The 27,909-nt window shown below is 40.0% G+C and overlaps 1 protein-coding gene across 1 annotated transcript; it reads left to right on the forward strand.

Annotated features, from left to right (window-relative positions):
• The first annotated feature begins 312 nt into the window (after positions 1–312).
• On the forward strand, positions 313–18,943 carry Defb1 (defensin beta 1). Its single transcript, NM_007843.3, has 2 exons — positions 313–470; positions 18,186–18,943. Exons 1-2 carry the CDS (start codon positions 410–412, stop codon positions 18,332–18,334), a joined length of 210 nt encoding a protein of 69 aa, NP_031869.1. The 5' UTR covers positions 313–409; the 3' UTR covers positions 18,335–18,943.
• Positions 18,944–27,909: the final 8,966 nt, after the last annotated feature.

A 27,909-nucleotide genomic window follows, 5' to 3' on the forward strand; every position in this document is an offset into this window, starting at 1 on the left:
AGAGAATCTCCTGTTTGAATCGCTGGGCTTCTTACAGGCTCTCTGAACCTATCTAACCTGAGGGGTCCTGGTGGGGACTGCTTTGTCTGGTGTCTCTTAGAATCCCAACCTGAGAGTCAGAACAGGCCCACACCAGATACCTGTTTCCATTTTCCAGGCTGAAAATAAAATCCAGCTGATGCTGGAGAGAGGCAATGTGCCCACAGGACTTGGACTCTACTCACAGCGAATAGCATGAAGGTGTCATTAGAACCTCACTGTGGTTTGCAACGCCTCCCTTCAGCTCATTTATGAGGTTATGCAACCAGTGTTCCTATAAAAAAACAAGCTCATTCAAGCCTCATCTGTCAGCCCAACTACCTGGGAGTTTCACATCCTCTCTGCACTCTGGACCCTGGCTGCCACCACTATGAAAACTCATTACTTTCTCCTGGTGATGATATGTTTTCTTTTCTCCCAGATGGAGCCAGGTAAGCTTTGGGAACTTGTTGATGGCTTTGTTTGGGACTGGGGACACAGAGACTGGGGGCAGGGTACAGATAATAGCTGCCTCCTGGTTTTCCAAGTCTAGTAACAGAGTGTGCTGAGTGGTCTGTGGTCAACAGCCCTGGGCAGCAGCAAAATGAGCCTGGTATGGATTCAGAGAGTAGTGGGTACCTCCAAGCTATGATGTTTGTCCTTAGAATATAGGAAATGTCTTGTGTGGGAATCTGCTTTGGCTGTGGCAAGATTCTTCACCCCCAGAGACTAGCTTTTTGATCCAGAGACAGACACTAGCCTCAGTTAGGTCTCTGGGTGGAGCCTCCCTGCTGTAGGCAAAGTGCCCCTGTCCCTTCACCAAGCCAGCTCAGCCAGTTGTAAATGCCTGGAAACACCAGGTATGCAGTCAAGAGATGACAGGTGACCTTTCACATTCCCTGGTAGTCACATTCTTCAGGCATGATCTTACCTGTCAAATGGAAAGGCTTCACATCTGTCCAGAGGATTCTCTGAGCCTAAGAAGCTTGTCTATGGCATAGGAGACAGTAGGACCCTGAAGTAGTGACTAAGGACATATGTTTCCTATAGCTATCTCTCTCAAGGTCACATTAAGAAAGTCATATATTGTATCAAAAGATACCCTAGTCACTGGAAAGAGAGGCCCATTGGACACACAAACTTTATATGCCCTAGTACAGGGCCAAAAAGTGGGAATGGGTGGGTAGGGGAGTAGGGGGGAGGGTATGGGGAACTTTTGGGATAGCCTTTAATCCCAACACATGGGAGGCAGAGGCAGGCAGATTTCTGAGTTTGAGGCCAGCCTGGTCTACAGAGTGAGTTTTGGAACAGCCAGGGCTACACAAAGAAACCCTGTCTTTAAAAAAAAAAAAAAAAAAAAAAAAAAAGGGGGGGGGGAGAAAAGAAAAGAAAGTCATATATTTCTGAATTTTAGTTTACATAGTCATAGCAGGAGGGTTCTAGGGAAGAAATTTTAGTAGTGAGATTGTCTGAAAAATCCCAGTTTGCTCTTCTCCAGGTTATCATGTTAACCTATGGAGCTATGCATTTGAAAATAAGTTAGGCCCCAATTTTCCCATGTGAAATCTGGGTGCAGGCACATTTTCAACACAGTGTTTTGCATAGTGATGTAATAGCCCATTAGAGATGTAAAAAAGTGCATGTAATAAGTTACCCTTCTTTTGGGGTCTAGGAAACGCCAGTGCACCCGATAGCAAGGCGCATGCTATTTGACACACCTGTCTTGGTGCATGTTTGGGAGTGGGGTGGGAATCCTTTCACTGAGTGGGAAGGAGACTCCCTCTCATGGCCCAAATTCAAGAAAGCTTAAAGGAATATCTTTCAGAATGAAGAATTCTTATTGTGTCTAGTGCTCTAAATTTGATGGTAGGCAACTCATTCAAACCATAGAAATTGGCCCACCTTGCAAAGGTGGGCAGGTTCAGCCATACTTCTCAAGACTCCATTACAAGAATGGCGCTGGACTCCAGAACCACTTCCGAGGATTGCTAAAATCTCCTTGGTAGAGCCACTCTACTGTATTCTTTTAGGATACAAATATTCTGTCTCTATAATCGGCCAGTACAAGCATTCTCCAGCTGCTTATTGGGAAATAGCCAAGAGCAGAGTCTATCTCATCCCCAAAGCCAAGTTTATGGTGCTTAGACTATCTGAGTACCAAGGGCCAAGGAAGACCATCAAGGAGCACTGAGTTCCATTTTGACCATTAAGGAGCAACTGCTGGACTGCTGAGTTCTGTTTTGACCACAGTGAAGGGCACTATTCAGTAAAAGTATTTTTCTCTGGGATTGATACCTGCTATGACCCCTATGCTCTAGGTGGGGAGGAAGAATGAAATCCCTTAAGTGTCTTTTGTACTAAACATGCAGGCTTCCAAGAGTCTTCAGAGCCAGGCTGCCGATGGACCTTGCATGTGCTTGGCTTAAGTTCGGTGTGTGAAGTTTGACAGTTCTTGATTTGCTTTGTTTGGATATAGTCATAGATTGTAGGTAAAAAAAAAAAAAAAAAATCATGTAGGTTAACATAGCAAATGCTGTTTTGGGCAATGCACACACTGTGAGACAGTTATGCCTATAGTTATACTGTACCCATCACCTCATGCAATTGCTAGCATCTGCTTTGTTCTAGCCATACTGTCTCTGAGCCTGTACCACCTTCTGAACTCAGAGTTTGGTGTGGAGGGTACTGGGCTCTATTTCTGGGAGGGTATGTGGAGCTGGCCTGATTTCATGTCCTATTTGAGCTCTCAGTGGTGCCAGTCCACCCCCACCTCCCTGTGTCTGATAGAGTCCCTAGATCTTGACTCATCTAATTGGTCCATGGGATTCCACAAGTCAAAACCATCTAGCTGACCAGATTTAAAGAAATGGGATTCCCACTATCTCCCTGTACAAATAGTCTGTGAAAACAGAAATGAGGTCAACATAACAAGATCTCAACCTAGGTCTTTGGACACTAAGGGTGCTGGAGGCTGCCACTGAACAAATATTTAGTGAGCAGCAAACATGAACAGATAGATGTGTGCCAGGAAAAAGGGGAGGAGTCAGGGAGAGAGATCTCAGACTCTGTAAACCTTCACCTCTAGAGGAGAGCACACACACACACACATACATGCATACACATACACACACACACACTGATTATACAGGTGTGCAACTCTAACTACCATGGAAAGGCTGTTGGGATCAGCTGCCAAGAGAACTTGTAAAAAGGAGACCTCCTCTAACACACCAAGAAAGGCTTCTTTGAAGAGGTTGAGATATGAGAAACAGAACTCATTTTGGTGGGCATGGTGCTTAAAGTCTTCCTTCTTTCTCAACAGTTAACAGTGGTAAGATATCACATAAATTTAGGCCCCTGTCTTTTGCTGCAACCGTAGAAGATGTGGCTACATTCTTACTTTACCATAGTGAACTGGTCTGATCAGGGAATCTTACTCCATACAGAGGTCCCTACCACAGCCTCTGCAGACTCCTTCTCTCCCTACCACTTTGGATGTAGAACTCTGTCCTGGCTGCAAAGGACATGGTATGCATCAGGCAAGCAGATAGATGGCATGGTTAAAAGACAGAGAGAAAGAAATGAATAGGACATTTACACCGAGTTCTCACAATACTCTTAAGAGAAACATAGTATCAATATCTACATTTTTTCTTTTCTTTTTTTATTAGATATTTTCTTTATTTACATTTCAAATGCTATCCCTTTTCCTAGTTTCCCCTCTGAAAATCCCCTATCCCCTCCCCCCTCCCCCTGCTCACCAACCCACCCACTCCCATTCCTGGTCCTGGCACTCCTCTATAATGGGGCATAGAGCCTTCACAGGACCAAGAGCCTCTCCTCCCATTGATGACTGACTAGGCCATTCTCTGCTACATATGCAGCTAGGGCCACAAGTTCTGCCATGTGTTTTCTTTGATTGGTGGTATAGTTCCAAGGAGCTTTGGGGGTACTGGTTAGTTCATATTGATGTTCCTCCTATGGGGCTTCAGTCCCCTTCAGTTCCCAGGGTATTTCTCTGGCTCCTTCATCTACATTTTATGGATAAACAACGGAAGGTTGGGGATCCAGTTCCAGACTTTAGTGGGGTTATGTAAGGAAGCACTGGGTGGGGGCTTGAACTCCTTGAAATCTGGGGATGGTTAGGGCCAGATCAAGTGAGACAGATGCTAGGAACTCCCACTAACAAAACCATTACTCCTCCTCTTGCACCTGTCTTCTGTCCTCAAGGACAGAGAATTAATCCAGCCCACTGCTATAGGCATTCACAACTCCACAAACTCCTACCTTCCTCACCTGCAAGTTCTAGACACAACTGTGTTAGGCTGAGCCTATTCTCTGCCTTAAAGCAGGTAAATGACTCCAGGCACTAGCAGTGTGTGACCCCAGTCACCACCCTTTCCTCCTCAGCATCTCATCCAGGAATCCCCACCCTGACCTGATTGTCCTAATTCTTCCTGCCTCTTCCACTTCCTGTAAAAGCTTTCAGTAATAGAATTTTACCTTCTATGGTGTCCAGATCCCATCCAGAAACCACAAATCTTGTTAGCTCAAAATAACCAGCCATGAGGCCTCCATATCTGTTTGGAGAGGGCCTCGTTAGCAGAATACTGAAAAGCAGCATCAAAGCAATTCCATGGGTTTCACTTCACAGCTGAAGGGACAGCTCTGTGTCATCTATGTCCTAGGATCTCTTCCACATGGGGACTATGCCAGGGTTGTTCTATGGATCTTTTCATGACTCAGACAGGTTGGTGACAAAGGCACACAGTCACTCAGGTCTCTGCATTCTTTGACTCAACTCCCCAAGCTCTCCAAAGGGATCACCACTCATACATTCTCTCTCAAGAAGAGTCTAGATGAGCAGAGCATTCAAGCTTGGTGATGTTAAAGAGAGGCACTGCAGAGGACTGAAGGCAGCCATAGTGTCCTGCTGAGCTTGGGCACTGGGAGCTCCTTGAATTCAGAAGAGAGCCTGACTTCTTTCATCCCTGAACTGGTTTGCCCTTTGGTTGTTTTTTTCCTGGGTGTGACAAGTGTAGTTGATTTTCTTCCCTCGTGGCTTAAACAGATTGATAGACACACCCCTCCTGCTCTCAAGCCTCCACACAGGACTACACAAAAACAGCATTCCAAGTTGACATTGACTTTTGTTTTTGACACCCCTAGTTGGAGGAACCAGATTGCTTCTGGCTCCTCCCCAGCATGCTGGCAGTAATTTCCTTGTCCTGGCCAAGAGTTAGACTTTCTCTCAATAGCAAGATAGCAAGGACTCTGATGAGCTACTTTTTATGATTGACATTCAGCCTCTGCTCACCATCAAGTCCATAGCGTGGGTCTGAAGTCACTACCAAAAGAACTGTAGATGGTTCATCACATCTACACTCTATCCCGTGAACTTGACCTCTCTGCAGGTGTATGCTTCAATGGCAAATCTACCTGTAGACCCAGTGGGAGAGATGGGTGAATTGAGGCCTCAATTTTTTTCTTAAACCATTGTCTTTTGGCAACCCATTCCATTTCACCTGAAGTTCTTTTATTCTAAACACTTTATCTTTCCACCAGAAATTCTTCAGTCTCCCCTTACAATGTTTATTTTAAACCTTCACATATGCCTATACTTGCATTATACAACCCCAGAGTCCCACCCACAGGTCTCAGGGTGGATTTAAAATGGAGACCTGAGAACACAAAGTCCCGACATGTGCAGCCTGATTGGTGCATGTTCATTCTCAGGTTCAAACTCCCCCTGTAGCTCAGTTGCCAAAAGGCTACTTAAGAGAATTTATTTTCACAGATATATAAAGCTCAAATACTACACGTAATCTTTTAATATATTTTCTTCATTAATATTTTTGGACATTCTTCTCTAAATCCTTAGGCTTCTGCCCTATGCCAAGTCATGCTGAATTGATTTAAGTCTCATGCCAGTTTAGGTATGAAATTTTCAAAGAATAAATTAATAAGTAAAAAAACATTACTGAGTAGAGATTCAGAATGTCTGGAAAAAATCAAGATTACATATCATATTTACACAAAATTAAAACATTATGAATTTATGACAATAAACTTGGTTTTCATGTCTTCAAGTTGGGTGGGGGGCAATGTTTTCCTTGGATAGCGAAGAACAGCTATAAATGTAGTAGCCAGTCATGAGGGAGAAATAAGCAGCCCAGGGTGTGAGAATGGGGGAGATCTCACAATCTAGGTTCCTCCGTTCTTAGTTTGAGAGGTGTCATGGTCTATGATAGCTCACACAGGAGAGTTGTTCTAGAGTGTGGCTAGAATGCTGACATTATATAGACAATACAACGTAACTGGTTCTGTTGTATCATTTCCATACATGCATGCAATGTCTTGTGATTATAACCAAAACCCCATTGCTCTTCCTAGTCCTCCCTCACCTTTCCCCTTCTACAGCCTTAGCAGCCCCACACTTACTCCATGACTCCCTCATCCTATATATGAGAGAAAACATTCTACACTTAAGCTGGTAGGATGGCTCTCAGTCTGGCTCCATAACCCTTGGTTTGAGTCCAGCACTTCAAAACTATATATTTCTATAAAGTTCAGTTATTTTCTAGTCTATAATTCCTAGAATAAATTATAATTATGTAGCTAGGTCTGGATATGCACTACACATAAATATTTTGCATAAGAATATACAAATATGAGACTTGTAACACTTTTGGAATGTTGCTGCCCTCACTCCAAGCTTTTTCCCTTTTATTAATCCTCTCTGGGAATCAATCACAGGCACATAGAGCTATGTTTTTCTATTCTGGCAATCACTTCCTAGCCTAACTAATTTGATAATAAAAATTAATCAGCATAGCAACTTTGACAAGAACCAAATTACCAGTGTAGGTTTATTTCTATGCCTTCTATTATATATATTTTTGTTACTATCGCTCTGCAGTATAATTTTTTAAATGGGGGTGGGGATTGTGTGCATGTATGTGTGTGCACCACTTGCACACTTGGAACTCATAGAAGTCAGAGTAGGACATCCAATCTCCTGGAACTGGAGCTAAACACAGGTTTTAAACCACCGTGTGGGTACTAGAAATCGAACCTGTGTCCCCGTGTAAGAGCAGCCAGTGCTCATAAACACTGAGTCAGTTTTCCAGGCCCGTTTTTTGTATAACTTGAAGTCAAGTTTTATGATCCCCCCAATATTGCTCTTTTTGTTCAGAAATGCTTCTGTTGTTTTGAAGTTCTCTGTGTTACTCTATACTTAAGGATTGTGTCTTATTATATTTCTGTGAAGAATGCCATACAATTATGATAGGAAATGCCTCTACTCTGTTGATCATTTGCAGTGAAATTGCCATGATGATTCATAAGTACAGAATGTCTATTTCCTGGTGTATTCATTTACTTTCTTTAGAGGTTTCATTGTAGAGGTCTCTAACCTCGTCTTTTATGCATGTGTAAAATAATTTGCATAAATTATGCAGGAATGTGAAATATTTGGCTAATGTGAATGGGCTTGCTTTCCTTATTTCTTGTCTAGCAAGTTGTTTATTTGTGTGTTAAGAAATATACTTGCTCTTCTATATTGATTATATAACTCACACTTTACTGAAAATGTTTTCTTATATCTAAGAAGCCTTTGGTGGAGTCTTTTTAGATTTTTTCTTTAGATATCTGATTACATCATCTGCAAATAGATATAATTTCTTTCTTTCTTACTTGTATCCCTTCTGTTTCTTTCTTTTGCCTTATTTCTCTAGTTAAGAACTCAAGCACTGTTGTGGTTTGAACAAGAAATGTTTCCCATTGGCTCAGGTATTTGAATACTTGTTCACTGGTCTGTCATGGTGTTTGGTTATGGAACCTTTAGGAGGTGGAACCTCGTTGGAGGAGGTAGTTAGCAGGGGGTGGGTTTTGATGGTTAGAAGCTTTGCTTCACTTCCTGTTCTTGTTTACTTCCTTTATGTAGATAGAATGTGACAAGTCAGCTCTCTACTCTTCCTGCTTGGTTTTAGTTACTGTTGCTATGTGTGGAGGGTTGAATAAGAATGGATTCCATATGTTTGAATACTTGGTCTCTAGTTGGTGGAATTGTTTCGGAAGAATTAAAAGATGCATCCTTGTCAGAGGAGGTGTGTCATGGGAGTAGGATGTGGGACTTCAAAAACCTTCCCACATCCCCAGGGTGCTCTTCTCTCTGTGTCTTGTTTGTGGCTCAAGAAGCAAGTTCTCAGCTATCCCTGTTTACATGCCCTTGTTCCAACATCATGAACTCTACCCCTTTGAATCTGTAAAATGCTTTCTTTTCAAAGTTGTCTTCATCATGGAATTTTGTCACAATATTAGAAAAGTAACTAAGACACCATGACTTCCCCACTGTGATGGACTCTGTCCCTCTGAAACATTAGCCAAAAGAACACCTTCCCCCTTAAATTGCTCTTTGTCATGGAATTCTATCACAACCACAAAGAAGTTGGTACCACGAAAGTGGGGCTACGCTGTGAAAAGCAAGATCATATTATTCTTCTGAGGAATATGGGAGAATTTGGCGCTTCAGACTAGAAAAATTGAATTCTGTAAACAGAGATAAATGAGCTTTTCTAGTGGGATCCTGGAAGACAGTAATTCTAAAGGAAATTCCAACAATGGAGGTCTGGCCAATGAGGTTTCAGAGGAGAAAGTGATTCAAATTGTATCTGACTAGAGACCAATGATGAAATTTTGCCAAAGAATCTAGTTGCATTCTGACTATGACCTGAGAGTTTGTGTGGAGCTAAATTAAAAAGTAATTTATTTTGTTGTTGCTGGGGATTAAATTTTAACACACCATAGGGTTGAGTCTGTGGCATGGTTATTAGGGCAACAGATCTGGTAGGATGAAATTTTAAAAGTATACAGGAAAGCAAACATTACAAGGAAACTTAAGACTTCAATTTTGTGCTGAAAAAGAGTTTGTATTTGTTGAAGAGAAGCTGTATGATCTGGACAAGAACAACAGGAAATGTGTTGTGAAGGCAAGACCCCACTTGGGTGGGCCTCCAGGTTATGAGAGTGCTGTATTCAGAATCTTCTGCAACTGAGGTCCAAGTGGCCAGGAGCTATCTCAAGCTGGGTACAGAAGTTGACAATGTTACCCATGTGGTACTTTTTTTTTTTTTAAAGAAAAAAAATATGCAAGATTGAGAGGACCATGGGTTTTTCATTTGCAGTTTCAGAGAACTGTGGAGGCCAGGTAATTTATGTCAAAGCCAGAGTATAGTCAAGGAATCCCTAAGGGGGCCATTGCATAAGGATGTGATAATAAAAATAAAATAAAAATCTTGGGCTTGGGTTGCCCAAGATGTTTGAGATGCCAGATCCATGATGTATCTGCCAAGAAGAATTGCATACAGGAAATGGAATCAAGAATCAGCCCAAGATAAAAATATATGTTGCAGGCAGCAAAGCTAGAGAGTCAGTACCATCTATACCTATTGAAGCTGAGGCTTCAGATGCCATACATGGACCTAAAGAATTTGGATTTTCCAGGATGGATTTCAGTTTTGCTTTGGTCTAATCGTTCCCTGCTGTACCCATACTCCTTTATTTTGGAATGGTAATGTATATTCTGTTTAACGTTGAAAGTATGTGATTTGTTCTGTAAGGTATGTTAAGACATTGTTTTGGGTCTCAAAAGAGACTTTGGGTGTTGGACCAGTGTTGCAACTGTTAAAGACTAGGAGGACTTTTGCAGTTGGATTAAATGTATTCTCATCATGGTATGACTATGAATGAGCCTTAGAGAGCCACATGGAGAAGGTTGTGGTTTGAACAAGAAATATCCCCCATAGGCTCATGCACCTGAACATGGTGTCACCAGTAAGTGACACTGTTGGGATAGGTTATGGGAGCTTCAGGAGGGACAGCCTTACCGGATGAAGAAGTCACAGGCTTCTGAAGGTACATAGCCTCACTCCACTTCCTGTTTTGTCTTCCTGCTTCCTGTGTGATGAAATGTGATCAGCTGGCTCCCTGCTCCTGCAACTATGTTTTACCCATCTTTTACCATGACTTCCCCACTTCGATGGGCTCTATCCCTAACCTTGGAAGCATAGACCCATTTCTTCTCTAGGATGCTTTTGGTCATGATGTCTTATCACAGCAACAGATAATTAAGAGAAACATTATATTAAATAGAAGTGGTGAGAATACATACAGTCAACTCCTTCCTGGTATTAACAGGAAATACTTTCAATTTTTTTCCACACAGTATAATGCTGGCTATGAGTTTGTAACATATAATCTTGCTGTGTTGAGGCATGATCATTCTATCCCTGGTTTCTTCGAGGTTTTAGCATAGTAGATATTAAGTTTATGCCGAGTTATTTTCTGCATCTATCATCATGGCCGTGAAAATCTCTTCCCTTTATTATGTTTATGGGTTGTATTGTGCTTATTTCTTTTTTTTTTTTTCCATTTTTTATTAGGTATTTAGCTCATTTACATTTCCAATGCTATACCAAAAGTCCCCCTTACCCACCCACCCCCACTCCCCTACCCACCCACTCCCCCCCTTTGGCCCTGGCGTTCCCCTGTACCGGGGCACACAAAGTCTGCGTGTCCAATGGGCCTCTCTTTCCAGTGATGGCCGACTAGGCCATCTTTTGATACATATGCAGCTAGAGTCAAGAGCTCAGGGGTACTGGTTAGTTCATAATGTTGTTCCACCTATAGGGTTGAAGATCCCTTTAGCTCCTTGGGTACTTTCTCTAGCTCCTCCATTGGGAGCCCTGTGATCCATCCATTAGCTGACTGTGAGCATCCACTTCTGTGTTTGCTAGGCCCCGGCATAGTCTCACAAGAGACAGCTACATCTGGGTCCTTTCGATAAAATCTTGCTAGTATATGCAATGGTGTCAGCGTTTGGATGCTGATTATGGGGTGGATCCCTGGATATGGCAGTCTCTACATGGTCCATCCTTTCATCTCAGCTCCAAACTTTGTTTCTGTAACTCCTTCCATGGGTGTTTTGTTCCCACTTCTAAGGAGGGGCATAGTGTCCACACTTCAGTCTTCACTTTTCTTGAGTTTCATGTGTTTAGGAAATTGTATCTTATATCGTGGGTATCCTAGGTTTTGGGCTAGTATCCACTTATCAGTGAGTACATATTGTGTGAGTTCCTTTGTGATTGTGTTACCTCACTCAGGATGATGCTCTCCAGGTCCATCCATTTGGCTAGGAATTTCATAAATTCATTCTTTTTAATAGCTGAGTAGTACTCCATTGTGTAGATGTACCACATTTTCTGTATCCATTCCTCTGTTGAGGGGCATCTGGGTTCTTTCCAGTTTCTGGCTATTATAAATAAGGCTGCTATGAACATAGTGGAGCATGTGTCCTTCTTACCAGTTGGGGCTTCTTCTGGATATATTCCCAGGAGAGGTATTGCTGGATCCTCCGGTAGTACTATGTCCAATTTTCTGAGGAACCGCCAGACTGATTTCCAGAGTGGTTGTACAAGCCTGCAATCCCACCAACAATGGAGGAGTGTTCCTCTTTCTCCACATCCTCGCCAGCATCTGCTGTCACCTGAATTTTTGATCTTAGCCATTCTCACTGGTGTGAGGTGGAATCTCAGGGTTGTTTTGATTTGCATTTCCCTGATGATTAAGGATGTTGAACATTTTTTCAGGTGCTTCTCTGCCATTCGGTATTCCTCAGGTGAGAATTCTTTGTTCAGTTCTGAGCCCCATTTTTAAGGGGGTTATTTGATTTTCTGAGGTCCACCTTCTTGAGTTCTTTATATATGTTGGATATTAGTCCCCTATCTGATTTAGGATAGGTAAAGATCCTTTCCCAGTCTGTTGGTGGTCTTTTTGTCTTATAGACAGTGTCTTTTGCCTTGCAGAAACTTTGGAGTTTCATTAGGTCCCATTTGTCAATTCTCGATCTTACAGCACAAGCCATTGCTGTTCTGTTCAGGAATTTTTCCCCTGTGCCCATATCTTCAAGGCTTTTCCCCACTTTCTCCTCTATAAGTTTCAGTGTCTCTGGTTTTATGTGAAGTTCCTTGATCCACTTAGATTTGACCTTAGTACAAGGAGATAAGTATGGATCGATTCGCATTCTTCTACATGATAACAACCAGTTGTGCCAGCACCAATTGTTGAAAATGCTGTCTTTCTTCCACTGGATGGTTTTGGCTCCCTTGTCGAAGATCAAGTGACCATAGGTGTGTGGGTTCATTTCTGGGTCTTCAATTCTATTCCATTGGTCCACTTGTCTGTCTCTATACCAGTACCATGCAGTTTTTATCACAATTGCTCTGTAGTAAAGCTTTAGGTCAGGCATGGTGATTCCACCAGAGGTTCTTTTATCCTTGAGAAGAGTTTTTGCTATCCTCGGTTTTTTGTTATTCCAGATGAATTTGCAAATTGCTCCTTCTAATTCGTTGAAGAATTGAGTTGGAATTTTAATGGGGATTGCATTGAATCTGTAGATTGCTTTTGGCAAGATAGCCATTTTTACAATGTTGGTCCTGCCAATCCATGAGCATGGGAGATCTTTCCATCTTCTGAGATCTTCTTTAATTTCTTTCTTCAGGGACTTGAAGTTTTTATCATACAGATCTTTCACTTCCTTCGTTAGAGTCACGCCGAGATATTTTATATTATTTGTGGCTATTGAGAAGGGTGTTGTTTCCCTAATTTCTTTCTCAGCCTGTTTATTCTTTGTGTAGAGAAAGGCCATTGACTTGTTTGAGTTAATTTTATATCCAGCTACTTCACCGAAGCTGTTTATCAGGTTTAGGAGTTCTCTGTTGGAATTTTTAGGGTCACTTATATATACTATCATATCATCTGCAAAAAGTGATATTTTGACTTCCTCTTTTCCAATTTGTATCCCCTTGATCTCCTTTTGTTGTCGAATTGCTCTGGCTAATACTTCAAGTACTATGTTGAAAAGGTAGGGAGAAAGTGGGCAGCCTTGTCTAGTCCCTGATTTTAGTGGGATTGCTTCCAGCTTCTCTCCATTTACTTTGATGTTGGCTACTGGTTTGCTGTAGATTGCTTTTATCATGTTTAGGTATTGGCCTTGAATTCCTGATCTTTCCAGAACTTTTATCATGAATGGGTGTTGGATCTTGTCAAATGCTTTTTCTGCATCTAACGAGATGATCATGTGGTTTTTGTCTTTGAGTTTGTTTATATAATGGATTACATTGATGGATTTTCGTATATTAAACCATCCCTGCATCCCTGGAATAAAACCTACTTGGTCAGGATGGATGATTGCTTTAATGTGTTCTTGGATTCGGTTAGCGAGAATTTTATTAAGGATTTTTGCATCGATGTTCATAAGAGAAATTGGTCTGAAGTTCTCTATCTTTGTTGGATCTTTCTGTGGTTTAGGTATCAGAGTAATAGTGGCTTCATAAAATGAGTTGGGTAGAATACCTTCTACTTCTATCTTGTGAAAAAGTTTGTGCAGAACATGCAGAATCACTCTTACACATGTGGACTTGATCATCATGTATTGACTTTTTAATGTGTTGCTGAATTATTTGCAAGAACTTTATTCAGAATTTTTAATGTGTTCATCAAGGTCTTCTTTTGTTGTAGTGGGCCCTTATCTAATTTTTTGCATAGGTCTAATAACTACTTTGGATAATTGATTTGGAAATATTCTCTTCTTTATTTTGTGGGATAGTGTGAGGTTCATTAAGCACCTGGTAGAATGCTGTAGTAAATCTCACTAGCAGTGCATTTTTCTTTGTTGTTGGTTGTGAAGGGTGGAGGGTAGGGCATGGGGTCAGATGGGGGGGTCTGGTGATTGGAGTGGGGGGGTCAGGTCGTGAGAGTGGGGGTAGTGGAGGGGTGGGGTGACTGCTGCTTTAGTCTCACTGCTTGGCGTGGATCTACATCGTCTCAGTTCACTATCTGTAGGTCAAATGCCTCCAAGAATGTGTCCATTTATTCTACATCATATAATTCATGGCAATACAATTTTTCGGGTATTCTGTAGTATCAGATGTAATACTTCCTTATTCATCTCCAATACTATTGGCTTCAGTTTTCACCTTTTTTTTTTCACTTCCTAGCTAATGTGGCCGTGACTTTGTCTATCTCACTTACCTTTTTCAGGAAGCAAGCCTTTGTTTCATAGATTCTTTGCACTGTTTCCGGGTTTTCCATTTCATTATTTTCAGCTCTGACTGACACTTTTATTTCCTTGTTACTCATTTGGGGTTTGGATACTGCTTTTTTTTAATACCTCAAGGTGTATCATTATCTTACTTGACAACTTACTTTTTTATTGTAAGCACTGATAGTTATAAATGTCCTCAGAATAACAGTTGGTATACACACAGGGTTGTAGTAATTGCTCATTGTTTGTTTCCATTTCATTTGCTTCTATGAAGTTTGTTTTGTTTGTTTAATTGGTTGTTTTGTTGTTGCTGTTATTTTGAGGTCTTTTGCTTTGTTTGTTTGTTTGTTTGTTTGTTTGTTTCCTAAGACAGAGTTTCTCTGGGTAGCTTTGGATGTCCTAGAACTAACTATGTAGACCTTGCTGACCTAACTATGCTGGCCTTGACCTCACAGAGACCTACCTGCCTCTGCCTCTCACGTGCTGGGATTAAAGGCATGTTTCACCATCATCTGACTTCTATAAAAATTTAAATCCCTCGCCCCTTTTCTTCAGTGGCCTACTGATTTTTTCAAAAGCAAACTTCATATTTTTAAACATATTTATGTGTTAGTATCATTTTTCTTGTTGCTAATTCCTAGCTTTATTATATTGTAATTTGATAAGATACAAAATATTTCAACATTTATTTGTTAAGACTTGTTTTGTATATTCTAGAACCTTGAGATGGAAGAGTATATGGCTGTCCTTACAATCATTTGATCTATGTTACAATTACTCTAAAGTTTCTTTGTTCATTTTTGTCCAAAATATTATCTACCGACAATAGTGCACTGATACCACTCATTAGCACTGAATCTTGATATATCTATCTCTTTATGCCCAATAGTGTTTTGTTTTAATGAAATTGGATCTACCAAATTGGTGAATATATATTGCAATCATTACATCTTCTTCCTTTTTTTTTTTTGAGATTTTCATACACGAGTACTGTATTTATATCATTTCCACCCTAATCTCTCCTCTTTCAACTCTTCAAATCTTCCTACATTCCCCCCACTCCCTCTCAAACTTATTACCTCTTCGTTGATTGTTAGTGTTCATACATAAATACATACACATATATAAAGACAACCTGCTCTGTTCGTTTAGCCTTGTTTATATATGTGTGTATTTAGGGGTGGAGAACCTATCATGGACTTATCCCTGAAACAGACTCTCTCTCCCTCTCTCAGTAACCATTAACTTCATTTATGAATTATGCCTCATGAGAAGTCCCCTCTCCATGGTGTCAAGTGATGTTGTTATTGTACAGGTTTTGTTCAGGCAACTATATCGGTAAGGCTTCACAGATGCAGCTCACTGTTGTACACAGAATAAGCTGTCTCTCAGAAAATAAAATATCCTTTCATTCTTCCATCACTCCCATCCTTCTTCATTACATCTTCTTGATTGACTGTTCTCTTTATTACTATAGAGTAACGTTCATCTTCACTTGGGACTAATTTTTGTTTAAAGTCTACTTGGTTGGATATGAATATAATTACTCTTGAGCCTTTTTAGATTATATTTAATCAGAAAATTATTTCCATCCCTTTATTTTCAGGTTGTGTCTTTTCCAGTGCAGCTGGATTTTATTGGCAATAAACAGTTGGGTTTTGTCTTTAGTCCAATCAGTCAGCCATCATGTCCTTGAACTAGTAAATTAAGGCCACTTATGTCTAGGACTATTGTTGAAAGATGTCCTAATTCCAATAATTTTTCCTGGTTTTTTAAAGTACTTGTCCCCTCTCCCTCTCCCTCTCCCTCTCCCTCTCCCTCTCCCTCTCCCTCTCCCTCTCCTTCTCCCTCTCCATTCTTCTCTATCTCTCTGTCCTTCCTTCCCTCCCTTCTTCTCCCATATGAAATGTTTGATTCTTCCCTAATTCTCATAATTTTCATTTATTAGTCTCATGAAATTTATGTTTCCCAAGGTTTCATGACTATCACCAATTTTATTCATAGGATATAGGCTGTTTTCAGTTATCTTCTGCATTGCTACCACAGCAGTCATGAACTGTTTTAGCTGATGTCTAACTTATATTTCTCTAATGGATAGAAATGTACAACACTATGTGCTCTCTCTCTCTCTCTTGGTCTTTAATGTTTGTACTGATAACTGTTGTTGTAATTCTGGTGAATGGGCCTTCATAGGTAACCTGTCACTTGTGTCTGCAGTTTTCAGTGGTCTTTCTTTGTTTTATATTAAAATCACCTTAAGTTTTATTTGTCAAGGATCATCGTTTCATGGGTCATGTCTATTTTTGAATAGTCTGTTCTTCTAAAGTAGACAGTCTCTCTCTAGATTTGGTAATGTTCATCTACAATTCATAGATTTCCATTTACTTTAGCTGTTATCTCTTTCTATCATTACCTGAAAAATTAAGCTTTGTCAAATATGATTTTCCTTATAGTCTATCTTGTGACTGATTGAGTCTGGGATGATGATCTTCACTGGATTCTCTATATTTGTTTTATTTCCATGGTTTACATTTAGAATCTGCTAAAGGTTCCTTCCAACTTGCTGAGTTTCTCATCTAAATTTCACAATCATCTTTTCATTTCACTTATCTTTGAATTCTTCCTGATTTAAAACCTAGATGTTTAATGCCTTCTCTGGAATTTCAACCATTTCAATATTTTGGATTCACTTTATTGAAGGGTTAAGAAAATGTGGAGTTGCCATATTACCTTTCCCCTCTGTCTACGTTGTAGTCTGTACTTTTCCCCTTTTCTACTCTTGTAGTTTTTTTTTCAGTTTAGTTGCTAGGAGCGTCAAATGTATTGAGCCATTCATCTCTGATGTCTAAAAAATTAGAACAGAAAGAGTGGTCCCCAAGCCAAGCTCTGATCTGACACAGTTCTCACTAGGACTGCTACTAGGTTGAATCTCTGTGAGTGTCCTCTACACACAGGCCTACAAATCCAGTAAGTGTAGAAGCTGGCTATGCAACTGGTGAGCTGAGTCTGTGAGCAATTAAGTTGCTTATCCCCTTATGCCATTGGCTCTGTTGCTGCATGTGAAGTCCCTGAGAGTGTAGAAAATCCTCAATCCACCGTGTGTGTGTGTGTGTGTGTGTGTGTGTGTGTGTGTGTGTATAGATAATATATTGTGATATACTGCATGATATCACAGTATATTATATAATATGTCAGAATAATATGTCATAATGGTATCTATACATATTTAATGCATCAGTTAACTCTTTGACAGTTCCATGCATTGTATTTGATTATGTTTACCCCTCTGTAATTCCTCCCAGATTCACACTCCATTCCATCTTCCTCCAAGATTTTTTTCAAGCCTGAATCATGACAGTGTTGCCTATATCTGAGTGTGTGGCCATCCACTAGAGGATGGTTGATGTACTAGGGAAAACAAAAAACAAAAAAAAAACAAAACCTTAAAGTAACTAACTCTTCCTCTTCTGAAAGATACAGACGACTAAGAGCTTCCTCGGCTAGGTCTGAGACTTCATGACTACATTGCCCTGCAAGTTTAAGTTAGACAATTATGTATATACAGACATATATTTTAATGTTATATGTTATTAATTCTTTGAATTAATACAATATATTTTTGTTATTTTCACCTTCCTACAATTCTCCCAACTCCTCCTAGATCTACCGTCACATTTCCATCTCTATTTCTTAACACCCCCCTTCTTTTAAATAAATTCACTGAAATCAATTTATGCCACCAAATATTTATAGGTTAAGTACCATCTACTGGAGCAAGGTTGACTATCAGGAGCCATACTTTTAAAGAAAGTGGAATCTTTTTTTCCCCTAGGAACTATCCAAAATCAATAGCTTTTTGGTTCAGGATAGGGGTTCATGAGCTCTCTTCATACTGTAATATTAAGTGTAGCTTCCTTAGTCTCAAAATCAACTCCACAGCAATGGCCTTTAACAGAGCATTTCCTTTATGGGCTTCCAGCTTGTCTGTCTTGCATTTATCAAATGGTCTCAAATTTTTGTAGTTACAGATAAAAGTTTAAACATATTTGTTCTCCCCGTGTAGGTGTTGGCATTCTCACAAGTCTTGGACGAAGAACAGATCAATACAAATGCCTTCAACATGGAGGATTCTGTCTCCGCTCCAGCTGCCCATCTAATACCAAACTACAGGGAACCTGTAAACCAGATAAGCCCAACTGTTGTAAGAGCTGACAGTAGTTTGAAGAATGAGCATAAAGGACGAGCGATGGATTGTAAAATTAGTGTTTTAATAAATGAAATGTTTTTGAAGTTTATTTACATCATATCAAAATAAATTTTATTTCTCTGTTTAGAAGAGCAATTTTTTTTTAAAAAGTATTGGGCTTAGAACAAGAGGTGAGAAAATCCAGAACATCTGCCTGGTCCTGAGTAATGATGGTCACAATTTGAGTGATATCACTTCTATGTAATTTTATCACCATGCAAGATGCATCCAGCACAAGAAGGTCACACGGAATGGAACAGAGAACACGGTACACAGGCTTCCTGGGATATAAAAGAGAATGACTCTTCCACAGTCTTAGCAGTCAGTTCTATGACACCCCATCTGCAACCTTAGCAATAGAAACTCCTTTATAACTGTAAGTTGTCCAACCAGAGCGCATCCTCCATGGGTAATGTCTGGATTTCCTGGTACTTTTAAAAAAGATTCAGCCACAACTTTCAAATATAATTGTGTATCACAAATCTGTGTTGGGACTTGGACATCTGTGTTTCAGGTCTTTTTTGCTGTTGTGTCTGTAGACATGCATGAATGAATAAAAGCAATCATGACATCCAGGTTTGTTTGTTTTGTTTTGTTTTGTTTTCCTGAAAATGCTCTTCCATCTCCCGATGGCACACATGATGTAGTAGTTTTCATAACCTGCCTCCAGAACTTCATTTTCAACTCTTGGTAAAAGATAAATAAAAGGTACTTGGAGCTTTATTCCCAAGGTCAAAAAGAAAGTCCTATTGTAAAGAGGATTTATTTCCCAGGCCACACTAATATTAACCAATCAGATGATCTTTTCTGCAGAGAAAAGCTGAGTAAAGGAGATGCTGACAATGGGAAGGACATTGAGTGGACTCAAATATTCTCAGTAATGCAGGCACAGTGGTTTAAACTCATTCTTTTAATCTCTTCCTTAATTTGGAAACACCAGCAAGAAACCAAGATAATTCTACTCAGAGAATAAATCCCAGTGAATGTGGATGGGGTCCCTTCTTCTATACCTAACTTAGGTCTTCAGGGTGTGCTCAGGTCTGATTTCAGATAGGCAACCTCCACTCAGGATGGGGTGTTCTACGTAAGCTATGTAAGTTCAGGTAAGTGGTCTGTGGGTCATATAACACTCTGTTCCTGATGGATAACATATAGTAATGTGTTGAACTACTATCAGTAAAGAAAGATCAGCAGTGTAAATTTTCAATCAAATAAAGATCTGCCCTAGCGTGGTGTCACACACCTTTAATCCCTTTAAGCACTTGGGAGGCAGAGGCGGGCAGATTTCTGAGTTCGAGGCCAGCCTGGTCTACAAAGTGAGTTTCAGGACAGCCAGGGCTACACAGAGAAACCTTGTCTTGAAAAAAACCAAACCAAAAAAGAAAAGAAAGAAAGATCTGCCCTATCATTCATTCAACGAATCAAAGATAGATGATAGATAGATAGATAGATAGATAGATAGATAGATAGATAGATTTATATTTTGTGTATATACATATGGAAAGATAGATACAAATATATACATATATACACATATGTGTATATATTTTGTCAATTAATAGATATGATATAAACATAATATAAATAGAAACTATAATATAAACAGAAATATATGGTTTTGTACCAGTTAATGGACCGAAGTCAACTTGGTCCATTAACTGATACAAAACCATATATTTCTGTTTCTTGAAGCTCACATAAGACTTTCTTCCATTTGACTTAGAAAGTATCTGCTTATACCACTGACAAATGAAATCTAAAAAGTCAAAGAACATGTCTTCAAGAATACTTACATAGACAAGAAATAAATACCATAGCAAATCATTACAAGGGGAAGCATTATAATGGGAATAGACAAAATGTGGCAAACCTTAGGAATATTTAAGAAGGTGGAACAGAGGGACGTTATCACAAATAAAAATGATGATTATACTAAACATTTTGGAATAATACACCTTGGTGACTGTCTTAGTCAGGGTTTCTATTACTGCACAACATCATGACCAAGAAGCAAGTTGGGGAGGAAAGGATTTATTCAGCTTACATTTACACATTTCTGTTCATCACCAAAGGATGTCAGTACTGGAACTCAAGCAGGTCAGGAAGCAGAAGCTGATGCAGAGGCCAAGGAGGGATGTTTCTTACTGGCTTGCTTCCTTTGGCTTGCTCAGCTTGCTTTCTTCTAGAACCCAGGACTCTCAGCCCAGGGATGGCACCACCCACAATGGGCCCTCCCACCTTTGATCACTAATTGAGAAAATGTCTTACATCCAGATCTCATGGAGGCATTTCCTCAAGGGAGGCTCTTTTCTCTGTGATAACTCCATCTTGTGTCAAGTTGACACACAAAACCAGACCGTACAGTGACAATGATCAATGAGAGTGGTCACAAGCAAGTCTTGAACACAGAATTGCTGGCAGATGTCCTTGCAGAAGTCCCTTCTGAGTAAAGTTGTGATGGCTTCCAATCTAGCTGGTCATTGTGATGGTGACAACAGGTTTTGTGGCTGAGAACTTCCTTTTAATCTCCTGGTCTAATTTGCATTTTTGGTAGAGTTGACAGAGGTGATTTAAGTTTTACTTTAACCAATATGAGGTTTCTTTTCAAACACAATTAGAGCAAGACTTGTGACTTCTTTCTCCTTATATCACTTCCAAGACCCCAATCTTACTACACAATCTTACAGATGGTCCCTGGTGAGGCTATCCTGAATTTTACAATGATTCTGTTTTTCATTTCAGCGCCAGTCCCTCTCTCCTTTGGAGGTTATAAGTTACTACTTGGTTTCTCACTCCCTAGAACCAGTCACCTTCATCACACATTGCTTTCCAAATTTAGTGGTCACAGTCAATTGCTTTGTTCACTGAGGCCACTTCACAAATGTATTTCTCACAGCCATGGTAAGAGATTGTCCTCTGGATCCTTGTAGAGTGGGTAGAAAGTGTAAGTATGTTAGACTGGCAAATCCATGTTCATATCCCAATGATCCCAAGCCTCTCAACTGCAACCCTCCATTAAGACTCTTGGTTATGTTCTTCGCTAATAAAAACAGAATTGTACTGAAACAAAACAGACATTTAGATCAAGGGAAAAAAATAGAAACCTCAAATATAATACACATAACTACAGTCCTCTGGTATCTGACAAAGAGGACCAAAATACACGCCGAAAAAAACAAGAAAACAAAAAAACAAAAAACAAAACATAGCATCTTCAACAAATGGTGCTGGAAAACCTGGGTGTGTACATGCAAAATAAAATTAGACTCAAATCTATCACTCTGTACAAAAATCAAACTCAACTGGACCAAAGACATTAATGTGAAACCTGTAACTCTGAGGCTGACAGAAGAAAAAAAAAAAAGGCAGTATACTGTAAGACAATAAGACACAGGGGTAGGTAAAGACTTTCTGAATTGGACTCCAAAAGATCAGGAATTAAGGCCAACAATTCACTAATGGAACCTCATAAAACTGAAACGCTTCTGTACAGTCAAATGATGGGGAATTCCACAGATTGGGAAACTATTCTGTCTGTTATAGGTTTGGTAGACAGTTAACATCTGGAATATATGAAGCATGTAGAAAACAAAAGGGGAGAGGGGCATATGATCAGGGATGAGGGATGAGGGGGAAGAAGACAGGCTTTCCAGACACAATACACTGTATCTTAAATTTCTTTATCAGCATCGCTTGGTCATCTAAAAATGCCCCATTGACAAAGACCAGCTTCACGAACGCTTTAAAGAGACAGACGGACTACCGCTCTGGTGGCAAGTAGCAAAACTTTACTGAATTCTTTAGCTTATAAACATGGGGTATGGCTTTGCAATTTTTGCTCAAAAAATAACATTTTTACTTAGTTGCACCTGGCACACAATATTGTCATTTTTGGAGTCATTTTCTCATAACAAGAATGAACTTCAGAAGAAGAAACTGTTTATCAGCAGACCCAAGGACATCCTCCTCTCAGGGTAAATATTAACTCTTGACTAGGAACAAGGAAAAACTCTGGCCCACAGAAAGTAATGTTAGGACATCCCTCTCTTTTAGGAGGGACAGCCCCTGAACTTTCCCCCAATTAACTGTCCTGACCCTTTCAGGCCAGAACCAAAAGGAAGCCATTGTTCTCCTCACCCCATTGGTATTGCCTGTCAAGCAAAATCTTATCAAAGAAACATCATTCAGTAGAACAGTTTGGAAAGACACCTTGATAAAGAACATAATGTAGAGCTTTGTTTTTAAATGTAAAAATACAACCAAGAATAATGAGAAACTGAGGAAACCACTATTTGACTTTAAAAAAAAATGATTACAATGAATAGGAACTGCTCAGCCTTATGCAGTAAGAAAATACCCTGGGAAAAGATCATAGATTTTAAAGAAGACATCAACTATTTAAAAATTATGATGCAATGGACAAGCATGTTGCCTTATGTCTCTAATTACAGCACATATATTGCCCTGTTAGGAGAATTTCTGCAAGTTAGAGACCAATCTGCTCTACACAGTGATTTCCACACCACTGTGGACTACAAAGTGAGATGCTGTGTCTAGATTTCTTTCTTTCATGGTTTCTGATCCAGTTTATCTCAGTCTCTCATTTGTTTATTTATTCAATCAGTTTTATTAGTTTGAGAGTTTTATGTTTTCATCATATCCACCCCTCTCAGATCTCACTCTGTTTCCTATCACCCATCTTTATGCCATCCTTTGAACGAAATCTATGGAGTGCAATTTCTGTTTCCCAGATAATGTTGGATGCAAGGCCTTCTACTGGAGCACAGTCAAAAGCTATCAAAGGCTACTTACCAAAGGCTATACTCTTAGAGAAAACTGACATTCTATAGCTATCAAATGCCAAAAAATCTTTAGATAGGAATAGGATCTATGACAAATACCACTCTCCATCATGAGATTTGACCTGGCTTGAGCTTGTCCAAATCTTATGTATACTGTTGTAACCACTCTGTGTCCATATGTACAGTTAGCTGCCTTGCTGTTTCTAGAAAACACTTTCTTACAATCATCCAATATTTCCAACTCTTCTTTAATGATACCTCTCAAGAAGAGGTGTGATATAAGTGTCATATTTATGGATGAAAATTCTCAATCTCTTACTCTGTTCCTTGACCAGTTGTGGGTCTCTATGATAATCACCATCTACTGAGAACAGAAGCTTCTCTGACGAAGGCCAAGAGACACATTAATCTATGGCTATAACAGTAAGTCATTAGGAGTTGACTTAATAATATGTTTAATTGGCAGAATAATAGTAGTGGGTTCCCCCCTAGGGCATATGACCTGTCTAAACATAGGTTCTTGACTCTATAATGACTCCAGTTATGTGTTTCACCTTGTGGAGTGGGCCTTCAAGCCAATCAGAAGGCAGTTGTTATTCACATGATGTTCATGCCACGATTGCACCTGTGGGTATTTCTTGCCAGGCCATTCATTAATGTGCCTTCCAGAGTTCACAGATGGGGATACGATAATTACTTTTTGTTCCATTTGCATGCAGAGCACTTTCCACCACTATGAAAGCTGGCTATGTCAAGACTAACTTCATGTCTTCATGTTCACTGACTCAAGTATGTGATGTTTTCAACAACAGGGACTAATCTTCCATTTCTGGTGGGTAAACAAGAGCAACAGCAACACTCTGTAATTTGGGGAAATTTTTGGGACCTCACTGGCCAATTACTCCAAAAGTAAGTCATTCCTGGCACTGACAGTGGAATTGGGCTTTTTATGTATTAGCCTGTGGTGTTTAGTAGGGCATTGCCATCCCATTTAAAGTAACTCCCATCTCACCTGATTTTATAATTTGACTCTTCTTATTCCATAATTCCTTTTAGCCTTTCATAGCACCGATTTCTGTGTCAATGTAACTCTCTATCCCTGTGTCAATATGGTCTCTCTGTCTTCTCTGCACTCTGGGCGTAGCCTGCAGTGACTGACCATGAAGACTGACTACTTTCTGATACTGATTGTACTGGCTAGTTTTGTGTCAACTTGACACAGCTGGAGTTATCACAGAGAAAGGAGCTTTAGTTGAGGAGATGCCTCCATGAGATCCAACTGTAAGGCATTTTCTCAATTAGTGATCAAGGGGGACAGGCCCCTTGTGGGTGGGACCATCTCTGGGCTGGTAGTCTTGGGTTCTATAAGAGAGCAGGCTGAGCAAGCCAGGGGAGGCAACCCAGTAAAGAACATCCCTCCATGGCCTCTGCATCAGCTCCTGCTCCCTGACCTGCTTGAGTTCCAGTCCTGACTTCCTTTGGTGATGAACAGCAGCATGGAAGTATAAGCCGAATAAACCCTTTCCTCCCCAATTTGCTTCTTGGTCATGATGTTTGTGCAGGAGTAGAAACCCTGACTAAGACACTGAAGTTTTGCTTTTCAAACATAATTTCTACAACCGAGACTTATTTCTCATATTTAGATTTGTTTGTTTGTTTGTTTTAGAAAGTCTTACTTTATTTTATTCTTCAGATTTGTACAGGTAACAATAGAATCTAAAATTATGTGGTGTATTAGCCCACATAAATCATAGATTAGCATGAAGGGAACAGATCATTAATTAAAATACAGAATATTTATCTGTAAGTTTTATATTGGATTTAAATAAAATAGCCAGCTTATTCCTCTACTCAGTGTTTACAGAAGTAATTTTGAAAACAGTTAAAACAAACAAATGTGTTTTCTTATCTGCTTGGATGACACTTTTTAGAATAGTGGTTCTCAATCTTTCTAATGCTGAGACTCTTTAATACAGTTATTCATGTTGTGGTAATCCCACCCATAAAATTAATTTTGTGACTACTTCATTTCGCTACTGTTATGAGTTGTAATGTAAAACAGCTGTGTTTTCCAATAAATGGGGTCTCAACCCACAGGTTGAGAACCACTTCCTTAGCTGACCCCCTGGGACCTGGTGGCTTCTATGCTGCTGTTCTTACTTGTAGCTTCTTTTCTTGGCATACAGCAGGCAGTTGGTTTCTTATCCCTAGTCACCTTTCTTGTATGTTTGTCAACATTGCATTTTAATTCTTTATATAAGGACCCACCCCCAAACTCTCTAGATTGGAAATATACTAATAACTCAATTCAAGTTTAGTAACATCTTCTAAGACCTTATCTGTAAACGCTGTCACATTCTGAGGAAGTTTGGGCTAGGATTCACTTAGGAATTTAGAGAGGAAAACAGTGAGCATTATTTGTCAGCCATTGTTTGATTTCTGAAGAAATGCCTGATCTAAAACTTAAAAGAAAAGGTTTAATTTTGATCAGAGTATCAGAGATTTGGGTCCAGGTTGATCTGGCTCCATCTCAGCAGAGTCATTACACCCTGGCAGTGGGAGTGTGCGTTGGATGAGGCCATCCATGTCATGATAGATATGAAGCAGACAAGACAAAATTAGGAGGGCGCTGAGGCCCGGGATGTAGCCACCAAAGACACACCAACATGGGTTGGTTCTCCTCCACTAAGTTTTTGTCAGCTCTACATAGTGCCTTAAAATTTGAAACCTCGCCCCTGGACACCAAATCCTTATCAGTTAAATCTCAATACGTAAGAACCAGGCAGAGTCCAGATCCAAATCCCAGCAACATCCAGTTACATTACACAAATAAGACTGGGAAAATGGTGGTGTGGAGGTCACTTACCATGAAGCCATGCAAAGACTTTGTTCCTCACTGGACTCAAGGCGTAGTTTTAGTTCCTTTCTAACTGTGAGGTTCCTGTCAAATAGGGTAGAAGGCAAAACAAATTCCAACTGGAGATGCCTGTGGCATTTATACAGGGTAGCCACAATGCCTGCCTGGCAGGAAAGCATCATGGGATTCTGCAGAAATAGCAACTGGGGAGAGATATGTGGAGCTCGTGAGAAGAATCTGTTTAATGGAAGGGAGACAGATAGGACACTTCACAGTATGCTTGTGATGAAGTGCCCCTGAGAGATTGTGAGATGAAATACTAAACTCAATTGAGGGAATAACTGACATTCTCTTTTATAACTGAAGGTATATCAACACAAGAAAATTCTACACAGCTCCTTTCCACTCATTCTTGGTGATAGGGCTGTATGTTTGTCTATTTTCCTTAGAGGCTCCACCATCTGTATACACAGATTCCTCTGAAGACTATCTGATGGGCTTACAGAATGGTCACAGGTTAAGGATCTCAGGATAACTGTTCTATCCTTGCAAGTAGAAATAAAGAAATGGCTTACGAAGTTTCTGGAGGTGATTTTGTTTCAAGCATGGTGGCAAGTGTGTGCCACTCAGTGAGACAGACTTGAGCAGCAGACTGTCATGTGTTATGGGGGTTAACCATTTGCTACAAACCAACTGAGAATAAATGACAGAACCTAGAAGCCAACTGAATAGTCTAGAAACAATATTCTAATAAAATGTTATTGGAAGCATAATTTCCTCCAGCTAAATAAGTCTTTTGGTTCAACTCATAAAAGAGTGACAAATGTGACATTTAAATGTGAGCATGTTCAATCATAATGATGTAAGTGCTTTCACAATGTCTTAATTCCTGGGTTCTTATAAGCAAACCCACATGAGAGTGATGAGAGCCCAAGTGGCTCCTGGGATAGCTGATATGGCTAGTGGAACAAGACTCCAGGGCCTCTCTGGGCCTGCCAGAGAATAGCCCCACTGATGTGGTCTTGGTAGTAAGCTCAGAGATAGGGGTCATCTGAGGAACCATGAATGTCACCTCCTCTTCCAGGACTTAAAACACTAAGATGCTCAGCCTTAGAGCTGATATACATATACTCTCTTACTTGTATACATTAAAGCTACCATGCCTGATTCTCATACGCTAGAGCTAATGCCTTGGTTTTCAAATCAGCATTTTTTTCACTGTCCTAGCGCCATTGCTTAGGTACACACAATAAATCCCTGTAAGGACACAGTCACATCAAGTGTCAGTCCATCCTCACTGTAGAAACTCACAAGAGCATGAAAACCAATCACATAGTCTTTCTTAAAATAAATTCTCTTAAGCTCTTGATGAGGCACACAATGCCCCGTCTCCTCAATCTGCTACAGCAACTTTACCCTTCACCTCTATTAATTGTAACACTAAGTAAAAATATCTATTATAAGAATCTCTTCCAAGGACAACTGGATCCAGACATTTTGATTAACACACATACAGTGGTTTGAACTGCATGCATCTAACCCCTTGCTTCAACTGAAAATATAAAACACAATCCAGGTTCCTTGTTCTCTGAGGAGGAATCTCAAATGCCAGAGGAAAGGACCTAGGGCATTGAGGACTCATGTACTGTAAGTTATCCATACCTTTAGGACCTGCTCAAGCCTGACAACTCTTCTCCTAAGGTTGGTCTATTCTATGAATAGCTAGCTTAATGGCCTGATTGGTTTGATAACAGCCAGCTCATGATAGCAGCTCAGAGCACTGGGCATTGTTGCAGTTACATAATTGGAGAAAGATCAACAGTAAAACTTTTCAATAGTTGTGGGGTCCTTTCTCTGGGAGACTTGATTTTCCCTCTCTTTA

Source organism: Mus musculus, chromosome 8 (genome assembly GCF_000001635.26).
Source record: "Mus musculus strain C57BL/6J chromosome 8, GRCm38.p6 C57BL/6J".
In the NCBI taxonomy this organism is placed as follows: Eukaryota; Metazoa; Chordata; class Mammalia; order Rodentia; family Muridae; genus Mus; species Mus musculus.